The 26,498-nt window shown below is 40.1% G+C and overlaps 1 protein-coding gene across 1 annotated transcript in view; it reads left to right on the top strand.

The window, feature by feature from the left end:
* The window catches only part of ctnnbl1 (catenin, beta like 1), an 81,598-nt gene that overhangs the window by 27,479 nt on the left and 27,621 nt on the right, over positions 1 to 26,498 (top strand). Inside the window, exons 11-13 of the mRNA XM_054775150.1 lie at positions 2,220 to 2,401; positions 21,715 to 21,812; positions 24,098 to 24,178. Coding sequence (XP_054631125.1) covers positions 2,220 to 2,401; positions 21,715 to 21,812; positions 24,098 to 24,178 — 361 coding nt within the window. The remainder of the gene's footprint in view (positions 1 to 2,219; positions 2,402 to 21,714; positions 21,813 to 24,097; positions 24,179 to 26,498) is intronic.

Below are 26,498 nucleotides of genomic sequence, written 5' to 3'. Positions count from 1 at the left end.
ACAAGATTAAAGGTATGTAGAATATAAATCCACTTTAATATCTATCTGCAGGTGAAATTTCATTAAAATCTGATGGTTATGGTTCTGATGGTTTATCGTCGAAATCGGTGGGTCCCATGACGTCCATTGTTAGCGCCGTCATGTTAACTTGTTTTCTCTCTTTAGAACGCACAGAAAAGGGAAAGAAATATGAGTTCATGTTTCAAATAAGGATTGTGGATGACAGGCAAAATTCCAAAAAAAGTGCATTTTTCCTTGAATAGTGGTCTTTGTATGCGGCAAAGGTGTGTCCCATTACGTGCAGTAATGTGCTCTCTCTTTAGATCTTTAGAACGCACAGAAAAAGAAAGACACTTGTGTTCATTTACTCACGTAAGGATAAAAACGTGCAGTTTTCCTTTAAGACCCTCAAAAACTTTGGGGTTTTGATAGGGACTTCACACCACTATCGCTCGATGCTTCACCCCTAGTGATACATGAGGGACACCACTAACCACAGTACAAAAATGTCAAAGCAAAAACACAACATATAGACTTTTAAGTCAACAAAGTATAAGCTAGCTCTGAGACACAGCTCTAAGACTAAATCAATATCTCATTATTGGAATGCAAAACCCTACTTTTTTATCAACAAGGGTAACCGAGAAAGAAAAGGGTAGAATAAAAAAGGAAGGGAGAGACTAAACCAATTGATCTGGAATACTGTTGAAGTCTCCTTTAGACTTTTGCAAGAATTTTAATTCAACAAATTTTTTATCATAAAAATACAAGTAAACAAAGTATTAGTGTAAGTAACCTCACTAATTTGTCCCTAACAACATCAAAAGAAAAAATATTAATATTCATTTTTCCACTTTAGCTTTATAAGCTCCAAAGTTGCAAAATTGCGACAAGCAACATTGCTGAATTCAGTAAGCCATTTCTGCAAGTATGGTGCCTCATATAGTTAATGCTTTACACCAAGAGATCGCGGACGTCTGTAACTTCAACATTTTCACTAGTTTTCAAAGGGACAATTTTTATCACAAGGAACAAATGTGTCTCTTTTTGTGGAGAATTGACATTTTTGGCTAATTTAAAGAACTCGGATGACCATTCTAAAATGTCTTAAAAATGTATATCCTCCGGCAAATTTTGTAATGGTTTTATTTGTTTCGAACATGCTTATCAAGTTACATTAGGGTATCCGTGGGATCTTAGAAAGTCTTAAAATCTAAAATCCAATCATTTAAATTTAAGGCATTAAAATGTCTAAAATTTGTTACTTTTATTTAAAGCAAATGCATAACTGTCAGTCTCACTTTTACTTTTTTGCCCATATGGATGTGAAATGGGTCTTAAATGTTATTCATTATGGTCTTAAAGTATTAAAAAGACTTAAATTTGACTTGTTGAAACTTGTACATTGTACCCTGTATATTGAGCAACATCACATGTTTACATTTACACAATTCAACAATTCAACCTACAGTATACAGTAGTCATTCAAGACAAAATCGCTTAAAAATATACTGTATGGCACAAAATATGCCAAGGAACTCTTCAGGAGTAATAAACCTTATTGTACAGTAGTTCAGAGATCAATCCTTAACACTAAATATCGCCTTTGACCCCCAGTTACAGTCATTTTACGTAGCATAGCTTTTGAAATCAGGGTTGCTGACAATGTAAAAATATGTTGATTGGTGTTTGGTCAGTTGTTGGATATTCTAGACATCAACCTGCAGTCAATTTTTATGGTCATAACTGTATTGTTGTTGACACCAGGGGGTTTTAAGTCAGCTGTCTTGACAGTGAATAGGCCACTTTCCCATGGGAAAGTGTGGTTTATATCGCACCACCCCTGGCCTCTCCGACCGTCCATCATAGCTAATGTTTCTGTCTGCAGAACCATACTCAACTGCCTGAAATATGTCTCCCTACTCTGAGATAAATACTGCCATCTGTCATTTGTGGCAACGCTGGAAGACAAACGGCTACATTTCCCGAGTGGGAGTATGCAATACAAAGAGAAACAGTGAACCCTCATAGCTTACCGGTATTATGATGATGGAAATGACATGTTTTTGTTTGTATGCTGTCCACATTCATTTTTAACCATTTTTTTTCATTATTGCCATGAAACATATTTAGTTTGCACATGTTTTCATCAGCAATATGTAGCTTTTGATGACAGTAGCACGGTTCTGACACCTTCCTTGTTTGATTTCACAACACAGGGAAAAGAAGATGTCTCGGACCAGTGCTCTCAAGGTCTTGGATCATGGTATGATTGGACCGGAGGGAGCGGATAACTGCCATAAGTTTGTGGACATCCTTGGTTTGCGAACCATCTTTCCACTTTTCATGAAAACCCCCAAGAAGATGAGAAGCTCCGGCGCTTCAGAGAAAGAGCATGAAGGTCAGTCGCTAATTAGAACAAGACCAGTATGGGCCATAAGGATTTTTTTCAACTGTAAGGATTTTTAAAGTGTAGGATCTTAACAGAGTAAACACATTTTCTCCTTTTCCTTTTACTCTGTGGGAACAAAAAATATATCCATTTTGCCTTTTAACAATTTTACTGAAGTTAGGTTTTGAAGCGTAAGAAGAAAAAAAGAAATGTATAAACCTTAATTGTAATAGTATACAGTATTATATTACAGTTGTAAAACAGTCACAATTTTAATGTATGTTTAATTGCATTTAGGGTGTAAGATAAAGCAAAAGCATTTTTAGTCTGTGACAATAGCCAACCACCCTTTCTAGTTAGAAATTCATAAACATCATCAAAACATAATATCATTTTGGTGCAGATTTTTGGTTTTGCAAAGTTGTGATCGTGCCAATTCACACAAGTTCAACCAGTCCCCACAAATTATGGCCGAGGGCACATCTTTGTCCAATCCCTGGACATTTTTCCAGTACATTTTGCCCAATCAGCGTAATTTTCGCCAGTCAGATTTGTTTCTGAGTAGCACTCAAAACACGCACATCTTTTGTGTAACAAATCAAATGTGTCTCTGCATTGGCCACCCATACCCTATCCATACCTGTGATTAAAATCTGTCATTATCAACGAAAGAGAGGGTAAACTACATGCAATGTGTTGGAACATAAACAAAAGTTTATGATCAACAAGCACTTTTCAATTGCAAAACATACACGGAGAATGTCTGCAACTTGTGGACCACAAAGCAGACAGCGAACAATAAAGGAGCCTGTGGTGTGTGTTTTGCAAACTACGCACGTGTTTGTGTGAATTGGTCACATGTGTAAAAATGGCAGCATCTTTCTAATCTTTTTTTATAACAAACCTTTAGCTATCCTCAAATCCTCAGCTAATAACAAAAGAACAAAATATGAAGGAGTACCCAGTTTAAGAGGAAATTTAAAAATGTCAGCAACTCAAAAATACTTTAAAACGAACATTTTTTTAGGTAAACATTTTTAGAAGACACAAGCATGTCCTTATTTTGTGCCAGGAACACCAACCTGTCAACTGCATCAGGCTTAGCAACTGTCTAACTTCCCTGTACATTTGTGGTAGAGCTTGTCATGCTAAATAATTGTGACTGTGAAGCTCGTTGGACACAGCGAGTTCATCATTTTCGGTAGGTTTTTAAAGCAGTTTTTTCCACTGTTGCAACAGGGACCATATCTTAGCAATGTGATCGGACACCTCTTTATAATAGCACACCACTTTGCTTTTCCTTTCATGAGGAACGCAACAGCAGCGCGGCAGACAGCACGCAGCTTCACACATTTTTCGTGTTTGTTTATGCCAAGTTTTAAGGTGGTGAAAAAGATTTTTTAGCCTCTGAATTCAAAGTAACTCCACATTACTGAGCTACCGCTTATTCCTAGCTGACTATTTGTACCACCGCAGACGCAGACGCTGCCGCTGCGACTCAAGCCGCCGGGCTTCTGCTCCGCCCCTCCTGCTGCATGCAAAGATGAGGGAGATACAGTGCAAATCCAGTCTACATTGATATCAGTGATATGGTTGGTTTTGATATCGTGCTTAAAAGTGAATATTAATATTTTAAAAATATATTAAAAAATATATAATAAAAATATAATAAAATTAGAAAAATCACAAGCTGAAGCAATGTTATTAAAGAAATAAGCATCAAAACATTGCAAGGTTTTGCCGCAACTTTGTGAAAAAGCTGTCGTGAAGTCAGGCATTTTAGACTGCAACAATCACAAAAAAAGCCAGTGAAATCCTGTCCTGGAGGGACTGATAAACATTGACAAATAGTGGATTTGTCGATTTTTGTGCAGCTTCCGTGGGATTAATTCCCACTCAGTGCACTCTTCACATTTGACTGGCCAGCCCCTTTTGTGACCTGGCAGTAGAGAGAGTTGTATGGATGGATTTGTCAACCGTTCAGAACACATTTCGATGCTTATACACAAATGAAAAGGAGAAAGTAGGCTCAAGTTAAAACAACTGGGCTGTTTTTCCATTACGTATTGGATTTCTTATCCATCCAGCCAGCCAGCCAGCGAGCCATTATCTATATGGCTTTTTCTGTGCATGGTTGAAAAGAGCTGGAGTCTATCCCAGCTGACATAGGGGGACAGGGGTGAGGCACACTCTGCACAAATCACCGGTTAACCTTGTGATTATATAATTATCATTATTATATCAAGTGACTTTATATTTTATGTTACCTGTCAAATTATAGGCCTATATTTGGGGAGCTGTCTGACTTTTTAAGAGTAATTAAAGTATGTAAATAAAAATGTAATTGTATGTAGTCCATCCATCCATCCATCTTCTACCGCTTATCCGAGATCGGGTCGCGGGGGCAACAGCCTAAGCAGGGAGGCCCAGATTTTCCTCTCCCCGGCCACTTCGTCCCACTCCTCCCGGCGGATCCCGAGGCGTTCCCAGGCCAGTTGGGAAACATAGTCTCTCCTACGTGTCCTGGGTCTTCCCCGAGGCCTTCTCAATGGAGGGGGGACCCATGTCGTCTCTTCGGGCTGTGCCCGGCCGGGCCCCATGGGCGTAGGCCCGACCGGGGGCCCCGGTGACCCGCGTCCGGGCAAGGGAAAACGTGGTCCAATGTTTTTTGTCATCATAGAGGTCTACTGAGCTACTCTTTGTCTGGTCCCTCACCTAGGACCTTTTTGTCATGGGTGACCCAACCAGGGGCATAAAAACCCCTGACAACTTAGCTCCTAGGATCATCGGCACACGCAAACTCAGGGAGGAGTGTATGTAATTGTATGTAATTAAAAATGTTTCTCCACAGTAGCATAGCACTGTAGATAAATTAATCATCCACTCCAGTCAAAAGTAATCACAATGTCCCTCTCTTTTTTTTTTTTTTACATTTATTCCCCCGCTCACTCCATCACAAACTTGGGTGCCGAGATTGATCCCTATGAAATCCTTTATTAAATTGACACAGCGTAAATGACCAGACAATAGTGCACGGACTGAGATAATTAATAAAAACTGTCTTGGAAAAGAAAAGAAGTGGAACTTTCTGAACTTCATGAACATTCTTCTGCCTCATCTACCTCGTTCAGGTTTTATTTGTTTTGTGTGTGTATATTCTTTCACGAGGAAATTTGCAGCGGTCTGGCTTGTTATATTTAGATGGCTAATGATATGTCTGTGTGTGTGTGTGTGTGTGTGTGTGTGTGTGTGTGCAAAGGAACTGAAGTAAGCAAGTAATTTACATTGCAAGGTTCAATAGTCATAGCTCTGTCTCCAGCTCTGTTACTTCCTTAGCGCGTGCTTGCTCGCACCACCCAGCAAACGACTTCACCCCTTCTCTAATCAACGCGCTGAAATAGACAACAAGCACTGGAAGATATCAAACTGGATTGCACTTAAATCTAATTTATTACCTCTGCCAAGCGTGAATGCGACAGTTGAGGTTTTCACCCCTGCTGGTTGGCTCGCGTGTTGCTCTTTTAGCAGTGTTACACAACAAACACAACAAAGATTTCCAGTCAATGCCAAGATTATTGTGTGTTTTCAGTGTTGCTGTTATGTGTAAACAGCCCTTTATGTAATTTTGTGGAGGTATGTGCATATATCTGACAGCAGCTCATGTTTGTGTTTTTCCTGGTATATTCCATTTGCCCTACCTGAATAGTATTTGCTTAGCATGAATGCTCCAGTTCACACCTCTATTTTATTGTATCTATTGTAACGCCAAGTCTTCTGTATTCACTGGATGCGTGGTCTACAAAAGCAAATAACCACCGTGGTCTCTAATTTACACTGGGGGCCAAACTGCTCTGACTGTAAGCAGCCTCCTGATGTCTTTTTTTTTTACTTCTACAAATGGCAGCAGCTACATTTGAAGTGTCATTATTATCTACTTCTGTTTGCCTTTTAAAATGTTGGTTGTGCTATTCAGCTGTTGGTGTGAATGTCATGCGTGTTACATGCTGGTAAGCGGTTTGCTCCTTACCTCTATTCCAACATTGGCTCTGTTGCTGCTATGTTGTACAATATACAGTTGTCCCTCGCGACATCGCAGTTCGACATAGCACCCTCACCCTAATGCAGTTTTTCAAAAATTGATTAATAAATGATCACTGTCTTGTGGTCAAATACGTCCTATTAGTCAAAACGCAAAACATATGCACATATAAGCAAATTGTATGTATTGTTGCCCCAAGTTAATCATTGTCAATCATAGAAATGGCTAAATCAAGGAAAATACAAATATAAGGCATTCAGAAGATGTAATATGTCGTGTAATATCTGTGACGTGTGCGTCTTTAAGAGGCGGGGCCTAGGAAGTTGCGTGATATGGGTTTTTCAGGAACGATACCGATTATTAGTAGTTAAGGAGGCCGATAACAGATATTTGGAGCAGATGTTCATTTGTAGAAAAAGTGTAAAAATTTGCAATAATACGAAACACTTAGAGTAAGATTCAAATGTTCAAAATGCAAATTCTCGCAATTTTTCAACTGGTCTTAAGATTTTGATCAGGTCAAGACTGAATTGAATTTGTTTCTCTCATAATCACACACAGAGGCTTCTACATGTTTCTCTCATAATCACACACAGAGGCTTCTACAATCACGGACTGTTTCCACATTGATATTACTAACAGCATTGTTTCAAGTGATTCACAGACATATCGGGAGGTACTACAAGCTAGCAAAGCTGCCGTTTGTGTTTACTCCGCTCTTAACGTTAAATTATTGTAATAGTCGTGAGCTGTAGAGCTTTTCATGTCACTTTCACGCAAACACACACTATTCTCCACATGACATACATTCTCCCTATTGCTAATATATAGTCTGCTGAGCCTTTAGAGCCAGACCAGAGAACTAATGTCATGGTACGCTAACCAACTTGGCGTGCTTCTCTCCAATAAAACAAGTGAATTGAGATTTTTTTTATGCCCTCTCTCTCAATCACACACTTGCTTTTACTATCACGGACTGTTTGTCCACATTATCAGCAGCCTTCTTTCAAGTAATTCACAGACATGTCGAGAGGTACTACGAGATAGCAGAGCCGATGCTAATGATTACTCCTCTCTTATGTTATTCTGCTGCTCACTGTAATGTTAGTAGTAGTTGTGAGATGTAGAGCACTGGAATGTTTATTACAATTTTGAGAGAGTTTTCTGCGTTTACCTTGACGTGCGTTTGCGCTCAGGATGTTCTCCACACGAGAAAACTTCCCTCTCAACCGTGTGTGTGTGTGTGTGTGTGTGTGTGTGTGTGTGTGTGTGTGTGTGTGTGTGTGCGTGTGAGGACAGTGTCCGCTTCAGATTGGCTCTGCCACTAACATGTTCTGTGCCTTGCTTAACCAATGAGATGGCGCCGTGGGTGGAGCAATGCTCAAGACAGAAGTCGCAGCCGGCAGGAGAGAGAGATAGGCATGGCTGCAACTGAGCCGAAATTAAATTTAAAATACATTTTATCATATCGGCCCGTCAAATTTAAATAAGGCCGTTATGTACTACAAAATTCCAAATATCGATCACTACTAGAAAGTGACGTGTGTGACATTAGCTAGCTACCATAGAGTTGCTGAGTGTCAGCATGGTTAGCAGTGTGGGGAGTGCCAGTGACTGCCGCGAGTTGTAGTTGACAGCAGCTCCTGTGTGAATGTTAACTGCGTGTGTTCTCTGCACCATTACAGTATTGCTCTACTTCACTGGCCACTAGGTGTCAGGAACATTACATTGATGAAACAATAGCCACCAAGTGTGCTGTCAATGCTAATGTGTGAATCTATGCAATGTCTATGTAAGGTATGTAAGACAGCTATGTTTTCCTTTCCCCTTTGTCATGCACTCAAAATCATTTTTAAAGTTAGAAAACTGAAAAACTTTCTATATATACAGTGTTCCCTCGCTCTATCACGGTTCACCTTTCGCGGATTTGCTGTTTCTGAGAATTTTTTAGTGCTCCCTTTTTTTTTTTTTTTTTTTTTTTAATTACATTGTATGAACGCTGTTACTGGCCGAACCTGGCCCTTTAAGAAGAATTGCATTGTGGGAATTTGAGTCTGCCCCCCCGACTGTCTGCACCACCCATTGTTTTCTGCATCCTGATTGGCTGTAGACCTTTGTCAATCAATCTCCTTCATGCCGCCGTGCCATCTCCTGTGTCTGTCATCGCTAGCTTGCTTGCTAGCTTGTAAATGAGTCTTCATTTCGAAGGAGGACTGCAACAAGAGGAGCAGCAATATTTTTTAACAAGGATACAAAAACGCTACAGTATAGCGGAACGGCGCCACGATGAAAAGTCAGTCAGTCATTCGTGTCCTACCTGTAGGTTGAGCATTAAAATTCAAACGAAGGTTTGAACTTTTTTGAGAGTGTTTAAACAAGAGAGAAATGTGAGAAAATGTTATTGTCTGTCTGAGAAAAGTGTATAAAGTGTATGATGAGGGGTTTTACAGCCAAAAATTGGCTGCTTCATGGATTTTACTTATTGCGAGCTATTTTGGGAACCTATCCTCCACAATAAAAGAGGGAACACTGTAATGCATTTTCATATTTCGTAAGTAACACCTTTCTATTCTATAACACATTTGTCCTGTTATCCCCTGTTTCCAATTAATGCTGCGTCCTGAGGCTTGAGGGTTAGGTAAATAAGCGACCTGGCCATAGTTACAGCATTTACTAGTACAGTACTTCATACACCCTTTGTAGACTTGGTAGAGATCCAACATGTAGTTTCATGGGCATTTGCTGATGATCTGCCCCTGCCCTGTCAGTCAGAATGTGTCACTGTCAATTCTTGACAAAGACAAAACATACAATTTTGTAGTCTAAAGTCATTTTTCTGATCATCCCTATTAGTTTATCACTTCTCTGACATTAAGTCAGTACTAGATTATTAAACCGCAACAACAAAAGCAGACAAGATTGGCGCATTACTCTGGTATTGGACATTATCTTGACTCGTATGATAAATGTTTTGTCTTCTATCTCAGTCAAAAGCTTCACTTCCTTTCTATCACTGTCCCTTTTGGTGCAGATAGCTTTTTGAGCTCTGCAAGTCTGATTGCCATCTATGTTGTCAGAATCATGGTGGCTAATCCTATTAGTATATATCAAGGAAGGATTTGCTATAAATCCTTGCGTAAAGACACATTTAATTAACATGTTCACATTTGCGCCTTTTTTTCCTAAGGGACCCGATTGTGTTGCATGTCAGTAAACTCATACTGTAATTGTAAACTTGGTTTTAACATTTAACTCTAAATGAAAGGTTTACTATTGTTTTGCCTTTTGTCTTTTGCATCTTTGTTATTGCTCTTGCAGCATTTTTTTTTTATTGTACTGGCGCATTTGAAATTATTTCTTAATATGTTGTAATTCTAAGGGACACAACTAACTGGTTGTACTATTGAGATTTTTTTTTATGGAAAGACAAAACACTTTTTTTTTTTTTTTTTACAACATGTTGGCATAAAAGCCTAGGAAGCCAGTCTGCAAGGGATAATTTCATGACGGACAATTTTATGAAATAAATGCCTAAATACAAGAATGAAACAAGGTGCCGTTAAGTGAACTTACTGCTTTATACGATGCCTAGTGTGCCCTGTCTTGCCGTCAGAGTTCAATTTAAGTCTTGCTCATGTAGAAAAGACATAGTTCTTTCTAGAAAGACTTGCCTGTGGTGTAGTGAAGGCAGTCTACCCAGTGAGGTACCACCACCCACGGTTAAGAACTCGACTGTACTCTCTGAAGTCACACATCTAAAAACAGAACTCTCTGGATTCTTTTGCATTTGGATTAATGCAATGTAAATTGAGTTCGTACAAACATTTATTAAGGTAAATCAGCATTGGTAAAGAGGGATTTGCAAGACTCAAAAGTAATCATTTATTGTTTTTCTTTAAATGCTGTTTAAGGTGAAGCTAAATGAAAAATGTGTTTGATCCATGATTTGGAAAATTAAGGCACGATTACATGTTGATATTATTTGTAAATGCCAAAAAATACAAGAATCTTCAACTATGAAATCTTTTATTTTCAATGTCTAATGCAGGGGTCCCCAACACAGTGCCCATAGGAACCAGGTCGTCCCTAAGGACCACAAGTCGCCCCCCGGCTTGTTGTAAAAACAGCTCAAATAGACTTACCAGTGAGCTGCATGTAATTTTTTGGGTAGCTATTCTTGTTTAAATCACACTTACATCCATCCATCCATCTTCAATGCCGCTTATCCTCACTAGGGTCGCAGGTATGCTGGAGCCTATCCTAGCTGACTTTGGGCGAGAGGCGCGGTACACCCTGGACTGGTCGCCAGCCAGGGCACATATACTGTAGACAATCATTCACACTCACATTCATACCTGTGGACAATTTAGAGTCTCCAATTAACCTAACATGTATGTTTTTGGAATGTGGGGGGAAACCGGAGTACCCGGAAAAAGCCCACGCATGCACGGGGAGAACATCCACACAGAAATGCCCAACAGAGATTCGAACCCAGATCTTCCTGATCTCCTGACTGTGAGGCCAACATGCTCACCACTAGACCACCATGTAACCTGGAAATTACAATATTGTAGCGACCCTGAAGTTATGCTGATACACATGGTTGTGTTCTGGTTGTCTTGAGTGTTTTGGGTTGTCATGGGTGCCGCCATCTTTGATTACGCCCCGAGCACCGTTGTTGCCAAGGGCACCGCCATCTTCCTCACCACCTATTCCCGTGCACCGCTTAGCGCTCAATGAGCCGAAGCTGGCATCTGAAGCGAGCCGCCTGGCTATCTGTCGAAGGCGAGCAGCGTGCTCCGAAGCACGGTCGAGCTCTGCCTCTCGTTGCCACACACCATCAACAACAATGTCCATCACCTCCTCCTTGATTCTCGGGCGACCGCCATGCCGTCAGGTGTTTCACTTCTGACAGCAGTGTAACGTCTGCACAGACTTTATTAAAATCGCAAGGAGGTGGTTGACCAACAAGCTCTTTATTGCAAAGAAATAATGGCTACTGTCTGCCCTAATCGCGCCATCAAAAGCACACCAGTACAACTGTAGCTCTTTCTCCTACTGACGCCAAACGACACACCCCCACCCCTGGTGCGTTCATGGCAACCCAAAACAGTCAGACAGCCAGAACACAAACATGTATATCAAGGTCCAGCCAAGAGCCCGGTCCCCAAAACCCGGCCGGAGATCCTAGTACACTGGCTCGTTAGTAAAGTTTGAGTGAGACACGTGCAGAAGGTTTGAGAGAGGGAGTGAGGGAGCGCAGTGATGTGCTCGAGCACACAGCAGTAGTTGTTGCCAGTTAATATGAATCAAAATCTGCCTTTGCTACCACAAAATGAAGGCACAAATATAACTCTATAGACGTGCACCTCCAAAAAAATCTTCGAGCTGCAGCTCGTTAGAGCTGACTATTGTAGCGTATTGACCAGTCTCTCTCTCCTCACCACCACTCGCCCACGACACTGAGCCAACAAGCCTTGTTGTAATTTTCTCATAGAGCCCATGCCACAAGTGTGCTCGGGGGCCATCCGCAGCCCGTGGCTCATTTGTCATTGCATTACTGCAGAAACAAATGTTAAAAATAGAGCAAAAGACACAATGAGAAAAAGATGAAATATTGAATAATAACACAAAGCTTTGTATTTAAAGACAAAGCTTTAAATATTTATCACTTTTTACTTACTTTAGTGTCTACCAAATAAAAGTAAACCTTTCACCTTTCTTCTAAATTAAAATATATATGTATAAAAAAACAAAAAGTGTCCCCCCCCCCTTCTAAATTAAAATATATATGTATAAAAAACAAAAAAGTCCCCCCCCCCCCAATCTCCCCGGGTAGGGTGGGTGGCTGTTCATCTCAAGCTTGGGTCCTCTACCAGAAGCCTGGGAGCTTGAGGGTCCTGCGCAGTATCTTAGCTGTTCTGCTGGAGCCACTTCTCCAGTGTGGGGGACACGGTCCCCAGTGCTCCTATGACCACAGGCACCACTGTTGCGTTCACCTTCCAGGCTCTCTCCAGTTCTTCCTCGAACCCTTGGTATTTCTCTAGTTTCTCGTGTTTCTTTTTCCTGATATTGCCATCATTAGGGATGGCTACATCGATCACAATGGCTGTCCTCTGCTGCTTATCCATGAGCTTATCCATGTATATATTGTATATATTTTTTGTAGGCATGCATATACTGTATATGTATATTGTTTTTGAGTGCGGTGGGGAGGATGGTAGATCTTGCACGGGTTCACGGCTGAGACCAGGGATCTTGGTCTGAAAAAAGTTGGTGCCCACTGATACGGTATAAACACATTTTGGACGCTAGGAAGCTTGCAACAGGAGTAAAGGAGGAGAAAAGTGTCAAAGTTGCCACAGAACACAGTACGGCATGTCTTATTTACATGTGTATTATTGTATAATATTGTAAACACTATGCCACCATAGCGTCAACCCTTCGAAGCATTATACAGGTTATAAAACTGACTTTCACAACGATATGTTGACGGTGGGGTGGTGCGCCAACGAATCAACACGATAAAAAAGGCTCCAAAGAGCCCTTTACTCTCATTAAGAGCCGATTTAAAACAATAATTGATGGATAAGCAACTCCAAGGTGATTTACACTTTTGTGTTTAAAGCCGACCAACCTTTATCTCCATGTCTTTGTCACCTCAGCATCAGACATATAAGCCCCATTGTCTGTGGTTCCAATAAATACGACTTACAGTAATTCCATGTTCTGCAAGTTCTCTATTCTATCTCCAGATGTTTCTTCATCCTCGAACCCTAATGACATATCGCTCAAATCTTTGTTATAATCACTATAAACATCTTTTATCTCGTCCATTCTCTCATGTTTGTTTACTTGTGAAATTTTTACTAAATTAACGTTCGCTTTCAAAAGAATAACAATGTAGAACACAATTAAAAACAATACAGAACATATTTAAGCAACGTTGAAAAATCATGTCAGTGACCCTTTATTAATTATATATAGTTAAAGGTAAATTGAGCAAATTGGGTATTTCGTAAGTGTGCATCAAACTGGTTGCCCTGAGCATTAATCAGTACCCAAGAAGTGGCTCTCGGTTTTAAAAAGGTTGGTGACCCCTGGTAACCTCCTGGGTTATTTTAATATGCACCACAGATAACCATTTTCACACACATTGTGCATGTTCCTTTAAATCAGCGGTTCTCAATTATTTTCTGTCACCCCTCCTCCCCAAGGGGACAGAAATATTTTCACGCCCCCCTGATTTGAAATGCTATTGAGAAACCGATATAAATTTATCTATCTGTACAGTACAGACTGAACTCAAAACTGAAACAAGTATTTGAGAAGCACTGCTCTAAATACAATGCATTGTAGTCTTACAGTGCCTTGCAAAAGTATTCACACCTCTTGGAAATTTTAGCCTTTTTATTGCTTTTATAAATGAAATCATGGTCAATGTAATTTAGCTTTTTTGACAAAAAAAAGCTCCTTCCTTTTAAAAAAAAAAAAAAAAAAAAAAAAAAACCTCAATTAAAAATGTATAAGGTCAAGTAAATGACTGCACAAGTATTCACTCCTTCAGGACAGTATTTAGTAAATGCACCTTTGGCTGCAATCACAGCACTGAGTCTGTGTGTCAGGCTGGCACATCTGAATACTGCCATATTCCCCCATTGCTCCTCATAAATAGCTCAAACTCTGTCAGGTTGGTGGGTGGGGCATGAAGAGCTCTTTTCAAGTCCAGCCACAAATTCTTTATTGGATTGAGATCTGGGCTTTGACTTGGCCACTTTAGAACCTTTACCTTGTTGTCTTTGAACCAGTTCATGCAGCTTTTGCTGTATGCTTAGAGTTGCTTTCTTGCTGGATAATATATCTTCTCCCAAGGCGTAGTTCTCTTGCAGATTGTAACAGATAGGATTTGCCAATATTTTTCTGCGTTCATGTTCCCCTCCATTTTAACAAGCCTTCCAGAGGCTGCTGCTGAAAATCATCCCCACAACATGATGATGCCATCACCATGTTTCACTGTGAAGATTGTGTGTTTGTGGTGATGTGCAGTGTTTGGTGTTCGCCAAACATAGCGTCTAGCCCAGGAGTGTCCAAGCTGCAGCCCGGGGGCAATTTGCGGCATTTGTTGGCCCATGGCACATTCTAAAAATTTAAAACAAAAAAAATGGGGGAAAAAAGCAAAAAGGCAAAATGTGAAGATAAAAATCTGAAATGTTGATACTTATAACTAATAATAAAAAAAACCTATGTAGTTCAGATTTTTTTTTACTTGAAGTTGTATGACATCCCCATCGGCAGTGGAGTCCGTCAACAGCGACTCATCCCCCCCCACTTGGTCTCCTAAGTCCAGTTCTGGTCGGATTTCGATGATGAAGAACATAGTTCCAGGTAGTCGCTGGCGTTTCACAAGTAAGGAGTTTGGCTTCTCAAAACAATATGCGTTCAAAAGAGTTATACATTTGCATCACAAAAATGCCTACTCGAAAAACAGCAACAGTTGTTGCCAGTGCAGTCTCTCCCATCTTGGCCACTGAAGCACAACTCCTTCAGAGTGGTTGTGGGCGTCTTGGTGGCCTCCCTCAATGGTGTTCTTCTTGCCCGATCACTCAGTGTGTGAAAATGGCCAGCCCTAGGCAAAAAAGTGCCATATCATTCAATGTCTCAATTATGGATTTTAACTGAACTCTGTGGGAGTTCCTAGTGTGCCTAGTGTGTTGGACATCTTCTTGTAGCCATCTCCTTTTCTAAACTTTTCAATTACTGTTTCTTTGAGTTGCTTGAAGTGTTCTTTTGTCTTACTGTTGCAATTGTATCATGAATAATAATGAATCAGAGACTGGACCTCTCAGACACAGGTGTTTTATACTACAATCACTTGAAATACATTAGGTCAGGTGATTTCCATTTGACTAACTGACACTGCAGACATTAACTAGATTTCTGCTGAATTCGGTCAGTCACTTTAAAGGGGTTGAATATTTAGACAAACACTTACTTTATATCGTGTATCTTTAATTAATCGTCGAGTTACAACAATCAATGATTAATCCATCCATTCATCCATCCATTTTCTATGCCGCGTCTCCTCATTAGGGTCGTAGGGGTATGCTGGAGCCTATCCCAGCTGACTTCGGGCGACAGGTGGGGTACACCCTGGACTGGTCGCCAGCCAATGGCAGGGCACAATGATTAATCAATTTTCCAATTAATTGACAATTAACAATTTTTGCATTCAACCGATCATTTTTTAAATTAAAAAAACGTAAATATCATCTGACTTCAGCCTCTAAAATGTGAATATTTTTTAATTTCCACATGATATTCACATACATCAGCTTTGACAGTGATTGACATTTTTACGTCTTTTCTAGTATGTTGCGGATCACCATATTAATTTGGTCCGTCTAGGTCCTAACCCATTACTCGATTAATCGAAACAGCACACTTCAGATGACCGTATTTTCTGAACTATAAGTCACTACAGAGTATAAGTTGCGCTAGCCAAAAATGCACAATGAAGAGGGAATTAAAACATATATAGGTCTCAGTGGACTATAAGTTGCATTTTTGTGGGGAAATGTATTTTATAAAATCAGAGACCAAGAACAGACATTTCATCTTGAAAGGCAAGTTATAGTAATAACAATAAAATGGAGAACAACAGGCTAAATAGACGCCTGTTAACATAACGTGAATAGGTGGTATGTTATTTGTAATTTGCATTGTACAGTGTAAGCCGTGGCTTCAGTAGCCAAGATGGGAGAGACTGCACTGGCAACAACTGTTGCACGCGTTCTTCACCAGCCATAGCTGTATGAGAGAGTGTTAAAGAGAAAGCCACAGTTTAAAAAAAGCTCAGTCTGTCCACATCATAAAGTGGCATATTGTGGTGCGCACGAGGCCATGAGGACCAGTCAACTATTTATTTGACAGGAGCCAGTCATGAGCTTTGAATAAACTCACAACAAGCTTGTCAACCCTTTTTTTCATCTTACGAACAACATTAAACTTACCACACAGCAACTACACTCAAACGTTATACCTCAACTATAGAAACATGTAAAATTACATATTTAGCGCACAGAAAGATGTTGCACAAAAAGATTTTTAAAAACTTTTCATACAAAAGAACTTTGCCATTCACCTTGTAATGATCTTACTAGTGTGTTACACTTTAACATTTTAAGGACACACTAATAGTTTTTACATTAAAATATGCACTTATGTCCTCTAACATTAAAACATGCATTCAATATTGTGATTTTTCACTAAAAACTCTTATTTACCCGCTCAAGTATATGTGTCGTTCTTCTTTACTTTTATCTTCCAGCACAAACCAAGCGCAAACGATTAATTTGGAGAAAATGTGGTGCTGAGTGAACTTACAGTGACCTCTAAAATAATCTTTAATAACTCAAAAATGAAAACAGAACATAGGACTGAGGGTGCAACGATACAGAAAATTCACGATTCAGTTCGATTTGACACTTAGAGGGATAGTTTGGATGGGGTTTTTTTCTACATGAAGTTGTATGACATCCCCATCAGCAGTGTAGTGCATCAACAGTGACTTACCCCCCCCCCCCCTTGGTCCCGTGAGCCCAGTGGCTGGGACCACTAAAGTAAAGAGTTTGGCTTCTCAAAACTATATTCATTCTAAAGAGTAATACGTTTACAGCACAAGAATGCCTCTTTGAAAAATTCAGACCTCACGAATCGCTCTGCATTACTTTCTCTGAGTTCGTGTCAATGCGTGCTATCACCTTTCCATTGTCGTGTGTGTGTGTTGATGATGGCTGCGATGTCACCCGCTGTGGCACACATACAGTCATGGAAAAGAATATTAGACATCCTTGTTTCTTCAGAGTATTGATCCATTTTAATGCTTGGTACAACTAAAGGTACATTTGTTTGGACAATTACAATGATGATAACAAATATAGCTCATAAGAGTTGAATTTAAGAGCTGATATCTAGCAATTTCCATGGTTTTCTTGATAAAAAACAAAATCTTCAAAAGTTCTTATGAGTATTTATAGGATTGTACTGCCACAATATAAAAACATTTAACTCTTATGAGCTATTTTTGTTGTAATTGTTATGTGTCCAAAGAAAGGTACCTTTAGTTGTACCAGGCATTAAAATGAACAAGAAACTGAAGAAACAAGGGTGGTCTAATCATTTTTTCCATGACTGTACATTCACAAGGTGTCTGCGACTCATTGTCATCACACACACAACAATGGGCAGCTGATAGCTGTCATTGATACGAACAGACAGAAAGTAACGCTGAGTGATTTATGAGGTCTGATATTTTTTTTTAGGAGGCGGCATTTTGTGATGAAACATATTACTCTTTTGAACGCATATTGTTTTGAGAAGCTAAACTCTTTACTTAGTGGCCCCAGCAACTAACCGAAACTTAAAGTTGAACTTAAAGTTAGTTAAAAAGCAATTTTTCATGCCGCTTGAAACGCCGTCCACCGCCAGCCAAACAGGCTGCTTCTGTCTGCTGGGATTTCATATTTGCCATAGAGGAAAAATAGCAAATCAGAAGGGGACTTTAATGTCACGTGACATCTACATGTGGTTTCCAGTATCATATCGAACTAAGACCACTGTATCGAACGGTTTTATACAGATACAGTGGTACCTTGGTTAGCGTCATTAAGTCGTCCCAGAATGTCTGACTAACCGAAACAAATGTTAACGGAATACATTTTTCCCATAAGATATAATGTAAATACAATTAATCCAGAAAGCCAAAAATGGTAACACAAAACACATTCTTATTGTTTTACAATTCTAGTTTTATATGTAGAAAACAACTGGAAATGCACAGAAATAAATATACATATATATGATGAATGCTTCCTGTTTTGACATGTTTTTTTTTTTTTTTTTTTTTTTTTTTTATTCAGTAGCGTTTCTCACCTGGAGCCAAAGAAAGTTGCAAGTGCCAACATTTTTGATAAAGAAGGTGAGAAACACTATTGAATAATCTGTGTCTTTTGGAACAATAGTCTTCGATGAAGGTAAAAGTAACCTTAAATGTTCATTTAGCCCTTTTATTTGTTGTTTATATGCATTTAGAATTATTTTATTCATATAAAACTGTAAGTCTTAAACTATAAAAACGTGTTTTGTGTTAACATTTCTGCGACACAACTGCTGATGACATCATTCGTTGGCCACGTCTGCTGTTGCCGCCACCGAGTTCTTTCTGCTCACACCACAGGGCAGTTTTATTTGGATCACATTCAAATTTTGTATGTGTGTAACAGCACTTGAGATCTCCACATAGGGCAAACAATTTTTTCACCACGTTTTTTTTTTTTACGTCATGACATTTTTGTTTTATGGAATTGAAAATGCAGTTTTATTTAAGTTCCCTATTTAACTGCTAGTGGCAGTAGCATAGATTTAGGAGTCTAGGGACAGGGTTACAAAACTCAATGCCAGTGTGGTATTCGTGAGGAAATTGATATAACGTTTGCCGACAGAAGTTGTATTGTTTGAAATCGGCTGTATGCACACTCGCCGTTCATTTGCTGTCTTACATATACCGGCCGGATTTGTTTCTATTAAGACATTTTTACTAGCCGAGATGTCACAAAGAAAAGTTTCTCTGCTGCATACACAGACGGACGGACGAGACTTTAACTTGACAACAGTCTAGTTTAATAAAAATGTCCAAAGTAGTGTACCTGCCTACCCACTATTCACATTCCTAGTGCCTGTGCAGAGCACGTAAATGAGGTATTGATTCCATGCTTTCTCTCAGAACAGATTAGGAAACTGTTTTACTCAGCCTTGCCCTCTTAACACGCTCTTGCACCTCTGACAGTCTCAGAGAGGTCACTGCTTAGTTTCCAACTTTCCACACAAGCTGTGATCAATAGCGTTCTGTTAAGGGTTGTGAAGGTGACCACACCAATTACCGCTCAGAATAAATCGATTGAAGAGGGTTTTTTGCTTCTGTCTCGAAATTGCCGTTAACCAACCATCGGCCTGTCATGATCAATAATCAATAAATCGAACGATTTAAAAAAACAAAGTCAATAATTTTGACAGCCTCGATAAATTGACATGTGCATATATGCCTGTTTCTTTTTGTCTTCTCGCTGTACCACACAGGCTGGATGACGAGGGTTCACTCTGCATGTGTCCGTGCATTGGTTCTACAGTGAAATGAAGGGAGAGAGTGAACCCTCCTGTCAGCATTTCTCCCAGTACGTCGAGGCGGGGCTATTATTGAGTGGATACATAGACAGAGCGCTAGCAGTTTAGCAAGCAAACGCTAATATGAATGAAGGCACAAAAGCCATAGTTTCTAAGCCGAATGCCACAGCTCCAGTGTGGATGTGCAGCAGAGCCTTCGTCTGGACAGTCAATGCTTACTGAGGTGTTTGTTCGGCAAACTAAATACCTGTATAAAACGCTCACAGACGTTGTCGTTCGTTACATTGCAAAAGAAATGCAACCTTTCAATACGCTTGAAAAGCGGTTGAAATCCTGACGATACTAGTGGCTTTTGTTCTGGAGAAAGTATGCAAGAGCTAATAAAAAAAGGTCACAGATGAAATGACTACACTAAAAAGATGGTTTGATTTAAAACAGTATTCCTGAACCTAAGTAAAACTAAGATAACGCTATTGGGTAGTAGCAGAAAGGATACGCACAAATACAAATTGATGGAGTGGTCACTGAAAGGGTGAGTGAAAATACATTTCTGGGGGTCATAATAGATAAAAAGGTGAGCTGGAAATCTCTACAATTCTTCTCAACAAGAGAGGAGAAATATAACCTCAGGGAAAAATTTAACTTTAAACACTTATATGCGAGAACAGACGTCACAAGCTACACACGGAGATGCAGTGTTCATCTTTATTATGTTGATTACGCATAAGCTAACTCAGCGGTAAGATGACTATAACAGAAGTTATCCGTTCAATTGTAGCGGCTTGTCATGTTGGAAAAAAAATTACTTTGATGTCTTGAACTCCACTATAGAAATGCGTTTTTTCTGCACTTCTGTTTCTTAAAGTATTATCTCATGATTAATTGGAAAATGTGCCATTTGCTGAAAACTTTTTAATTTGTTGCCTTAACTTCAGCTGCATTGTCTTTTGCATAATCTTTTCATTCTTGTATATTTCTAATGTTTGATAGCAAATGCTAATACTTGAACTGTGTGTCTAATGAACACTACGTAGCTATTTTGACTCACATACTGTATTACTGGTACTCAGGTTATGTACACAACTATTGAGGAATTATGTGTAATTATATTTATTGCCATATTGAATTGAATTGTGAATTACTGAATGATGTCAACTGCTTTGATGAGCTGTAAACTTTGAAACTGTCAATGTGGAATACTAATCCTTAGTATTTAGTATTGTATTTTCAAAGTTTACCGGTTAGAGTTTATGTATATGTTGTATGTTTTATAATAAGAGATAGATCATGTCAACTTGGAACTTGCATGTTGAAAAAGTGCATACACCCCAGATATACATGTACAACTTACATAAATACTCATATTTATGTACTCATACACCCTTGGTAAGTGAAGAGAGATACAGTGGTGTGAAAATGTGTTTGATCTCTTCCTGATTTTTTTTGAAGAGAAAAAACTAGGCCACTCTGGCCCAGACTGATTTGCGTGAATATCTTGTTTTGCCTTAAACACAAAAGATAATATGCCTGTCAATATTATCATTCATCCAGGTCATTGTATTCTAAGGGCATTGAATCGATCACATCTAGACTGTTCAGGTTGTCTTACAAAACATTTGACCTCTCATTTAAGCAGGCTTCATTAGTTCATGATCAATGACGAGGTGGGACAAAAGATATGGTAGGATGAATAGGAAGGATATCCCTCGTCTGATGCAAAGGTAATAGGTCTACATTCATGGATGACTAAGGAAACTAACAAATATTTACATTTGAGAGGCTGAAATCAGAGGATATTTACATTTTTAAATAAAAAAACAAGTAATGGATTACCAAAATCTACCAATTGTTGCAGCTTTAATTATACAGTACACATCCATTTACTGAGTCAGGAAAAAAGTCAGGAATTTTGAAATGTCATATCCATAGCAACCCTGTATTAACTTTTTGTTGTTAATGTCGAACACGATGTGCGACTCCTCCTGTTCAGTCTCAAAGAAGGTTAATAGATTGTCAACTTGAGTTTTAGGCAGGGTGAGTGAGGACTATGTTTTGATGGTAGTAACAGCAAAACTTTGCCTTTCCACACCTATATTTCCCGTAGAGCACGTCTGTTCAATTATTGCCTCCATGCTAAGAAATCTCAAGTCCCAGCAGAGAAGCCGACTCCTAAACAAGTTCACAGAGAATGACTGCGAGAAGGTCAGTACATACTCTAGATGTTTTTTCCTTTTCATCCCTCGCTCTTGCTCTCCTTTTTTTTTTGTTAGCTCGTGCATGATTGTGATGAAAAGCAGTTTTCATCATGATTCACCAACATCACCCTGTACAAATTCAGCCTTGGCGCCAGAATTTAGACAGTTTAAAAGTGTTTTTAGTTAGCCCTACTGGGAACACGCCGTTTTCTGTCTATAGATTTAATGCAAATGAGCTGTGTTTGTCCATGCCTGTCACTGACAGAGTTTGATGACTCCAAGAATCACGATTGTGAATTTTATCAATTTTTTACATATAAACTAACGCTGCACTTGTCTGACGTAATAAATGCCATATGTCACATACAGCGGCATAACATTGTGGGGTTGGACGGAGTACACAAACGTTAGCAACACTAGCATAGTTATTTGAGCTACAGTGCTAACCTTACAGTCACATTTTAACAGCAACATCATGCTATGTTAGCCTATTTGCTGAAGAAAAACACAATGATCAAATTTACAGCACCCACATCTGTAGGTCTTTATTTTAAGATGTGTAGTGACGCCTGCTTTGCTTAAATTTTACCACGACCCTGGTGAGGATAAGTGGCATAGAAAATATACAGTATATATCCATCCATCCACCATGCATCATCTTCTTTTGCTTATCTGAGGTTGGGTCGGGGGGGGAGGAATCCCAAGCAGGAAAGCCCAGACTTCTCTCTCTCCAGCTACTTCGTTCAGCTCCTCCCGGCAGATCCCGAGGCGTTCCCAGGCCAGTTGAGAGACATAGTCTCTCCTGGGTCTTCCCTCGAGGCCTCCTACCGGTTAGACGTGCCCTGAACACCTCCCCTGGGAGGCTTCCGTGGGGCATCCTGACCAAATGTCCAAGCCATCTCATCTGGCTCCTCTCAATGCGGAAGAGCAGCAGTTCTACTGAGCTCAGCTCCATCTTCACCACAACGGACCGATGCAGAGTCCGCATCACTGCAGACGCCGCGCCAATCCGCCTGTCGATCATGTGTTCCATACTTCCCTCACTCGTGAACAAGACCCTCATGTACTTAAACTCCTCGACTTGGGCAGGATCTCATCCCCGACCCGGAGATGGCACTCCACCCTTTTCCGAGCGGGAAGCATCGACTCGGAGGTGCTGATGCTCATCCCAGCCGCTTCACACTCAGCTGCGAACCGATCCAGTGAGAGTTGAAGGTCACAGCCCGATGAAGCCAGCAGTACCACATCATCTGCAAAAAGCACAGACCCAATCCTGCTGTCACCAGACTGCAGTCACTGAACGCCCTGGCTGCGGCTAGAAATTCTGTCCATAAAAGTAATGAACAGAATCGGTGACAGAGGGCAGCCCATGGCGAAGTCCAACCCTCACTGAAAATGAGTCAGACTTATTTCCGGCAATGCGGACCAAGCTCTGACACCGGTCATACAGAGAGAGAACCGCCTGTATTAGGTAGTTTGGTACCCTGGAGTACTCTTCACGGGAATATGTTCTGAACTTCTGTTTAGCCCATAAGCGCAAACAACTGTCTGTACCCGTCTCCCCCACCCGAAGGCGGAGGGACACTACCCTCTCGTTCACAGGATTAAATGTCATCCCTGCCCGTCGCCTCTCACTGCTGGCAATGACAGAATGGCATAAAGTCCAGCCCCTCTTGAGAAGACTGGTTCCAGAGCTCTTGCTGTGCATGAGTCCGACTCTATCTAGCCGGAACTTCTCCACCTCATGCACCAGATCAGGCTCCTTCACCACCAGGGAGGTGATATTTCATGTACCAGTAGCTGGCTTCTGCAATCAGAGGATCGGACCGCCAAGGGACCCGCTTCTTGCCGCCACCCAGCTTGCCCTGCACCCAACCCCTTTGGCGCTCACCACTCATGGGAGGGGGGGACCCATGTTGCCTCCTCATGGGTGTAGGCATGGCCACCAGACGCTATTAGGTCCAATATTTTTTTGTCTTCATTAGGGTTTGTTTAACCATTCTTTGTCTGGTCCCCACCAAGGGCATTAAAGGCCCAGGATTATTGGGACACGCAAACTCCTCCGCCATGATAATAGTTCATAGCTCAGGAAGGAGGACTACAGAGAATAGAATTATGTTAAAATAATGATTGAGTGGAGATACAGGATTTTAGCTTACCTCAATTACTTTATTTTGTCTCTGTCTCCTTTTAGATTCACATCCTTGCCCCTATTTTTTTCTTGCCATTCAGCTTTTGTATGCCGCAACACTCGCTTTCCAACTCACGGCCTCAATTTCTTTCTCTCTCCAGGTTGATCGACTGATGGAGTTGCATTTTAAGTACCTGGAGGCTGTTCAACAGGCTGACAAGAGGATCGAAGGAGAGAAACATGTAAGCATTTCTCCTTTCACCTCCTATACTTCCCTCCCTGTCTAGTACACTCTGAGTCAGCTCTTGCCTTATACAACAATCTCATCATGAGGAAAAACGTCAAACACCGCTTATCAGTTTGCAATATACGTGAAAACATAAACCACAAATAGGTAGGACAGTTGATCCAAAAGCTGTCTCATTTTTTGTGAGAAAAGATGTGTGCTCTTGCACAGTGTCACATCCAAAGCTTACGAGGAAAGAGGCTACAGTCATTCCTCATAGCAATGTGACAGTTTACAGGAAAGGAAGGACAAACTGGACTTTTCTGTGAGGCTTATATTGACCTGTTTTAGTATCTGTCAATGTGCTAGACTGGCTGTTGTAAGATAAGGTGGTCAAAACTGGACAGAGAGTAAAAAAAATAGGGTTGTGAACGATAAGCCGATGCAACCGTATATTCTCAGGGGTCGGCAACCTTTAGCATCAAAGGAGCCATTTTGCCTCCTCTTCCAGTGAAGAAAAATATTCTGGAGCTGCAAAACATTACAAAAAATATTCTGCAGGTTGAAAACATTACACTGGTTATAAACTTTTAAAAGTTGTAATCTTTTTAAAATTGTACCTACCTTATTGCAACAGCATCCAACAAACACAAGTGTATGAGTGCATGTGTAGGCCTACTCTGAAATAATTTAAAAATGGAACTATGTAGGCTTTTTTGAGTCGTTCCAGTATTTGTGTGTAATTAAAACAAGACGTAGCCAACTTGACATAAAAAAAAACCTCACCAGAGTTCACATCTTTGCATATCAGTGCTGTCTGCTCAATATCGTTTAAATCACTTGACTCATCACAGGCAGTTGATTATGCTTGCACTGAATAAATGTCATCAGTTTACCTACTGGTGATGTTTGTTGCCATTCTATTGGTGCCGTCCTTGCCTGTCTTTGCAGAGAGAAGCATTTCTTTCATTTACAGAATAATTTCCTGTTTCTTTTTTTTAATTTGGAGAATAGATTCGCTGACGTTTTTGTGAACGATTCTTTCATGTATTTTTCCCATCTGTGAATAGCTTCCCCTTCCTTACGATCTCCAGTGCAGCTAGCACAACACTAGCAGCTGTACATTAGTTGAGTTTGGAGCGTTCCTCCACTTCTTGAAAGTGTTTGCTCTCCTCCAACTTCCGTGGTAGTTTGTGTCTCACTGACTGAACACACTGGCCCCACTCCCCTTCCATTGCTCATCCAATCAGCAGTCAGAACGCAGTGTAGATGCATTCACTGACTTGTGGTGAGTCGGACATTTGAAACTCTTTTAAAAAAAATGCACGTTTCTTCCACTTAAGTGTAAAAAAAAAAAAAAAGAAAAATCACAGAGCTCTTAGTGGGAGCAGCAACAAGGAGGCTGAAGAGCCGCGGGTTGCCGACTCCTGGGATATCCAGTTTGACAAGATACAGCTGCGTAGGTAGCAGCCTCCTGGATCAATAAGAATCAGCCATAAATCCTTTGATTAATGGATTGTAGAGACATGCACAGAGTATCGCAAGATAAGCAACAGTTGACAGTGTCTCTTAACAACAGAAGAGCCTGGGCTGCTGCTAAAAATATGGTCGTGCATGCAAGTCAAGCTAGTAATCACAAAAGATTTTCAACACACACATCAGCAGAACAAAAATCTAAAATTTGGAACATCTTTGGATTTTACAAGAAGGATGGAAAACTCGACAAAAGCCACGCTATGTAGCAGCTCTGTAGTCCACTGGTAGCACAGCAAATCTTGACCAGCCAGGCCAACAGAGACGAGTATGGTACCCGTTTTTCTAGGGCTGCTGCTTACCTTTTTTGGTTTGTAACTTGTTTACTTTTACATGTTGCATCTTTGTTACATACCTGGAGTGTTGAAAACGCTGAAAAGTTGCATGCTTACTATGGTTATGACATTTTGAGTAAGGGATTGTTTACTCTTCCAAGCAAACACAGCATTTTCATTGCACCCATATGGAAAATAGTGCTATTTACATATCTTGGCTTGGATATACCTTTTCCCCTTTTGAAGAAATATGTCATTATTTGAGGGGCTTTGCACAATTTATTTATTTTATACTTATTTATTGATATTTTATACTGATTCCATCAAACAAAAAGATGTTCATTCAGCAAGTTTTTTTTTTTGCTCTATGTCAAAAATGTTTGACGTCATTCTGTTGTTGTTTGTCTTTTGACTTTTTTTTTGCCAGTGCCTTATAGCGTGTCTGGGGATATGACATGCTTTTTTACACATTTGAGAATAGGCTACTGTAAGAATGCCACTTTTGTAGAATTGGCTTCTTTATTTTAT

The sequence above is a fragment of the Dunckerocampus dactyliophorus genome, chromosome 1 (genome assembly GCF_027744805.1).
Source record: "Dunckerocampus dactyliophorus isolate RoL2022-P2 chromosome 1, RoL_Ddac_1.1, whole genome shotgun sequence".
In the NCBI taxonomy this organism is placed as follows: domain Eukaryota; kingdom Metazoa; phylum Chordata; class Actinopteri; order Syngnathiformes; family Syngnathidae; genus Dunckerocampus; species Dunckerocampus dactyliophorus.
The sequence above is the reverse complement of the archived record's forward strand: the minus strand, read 5'-3'. Positions and strand labels throughout refer to the sequence as shown.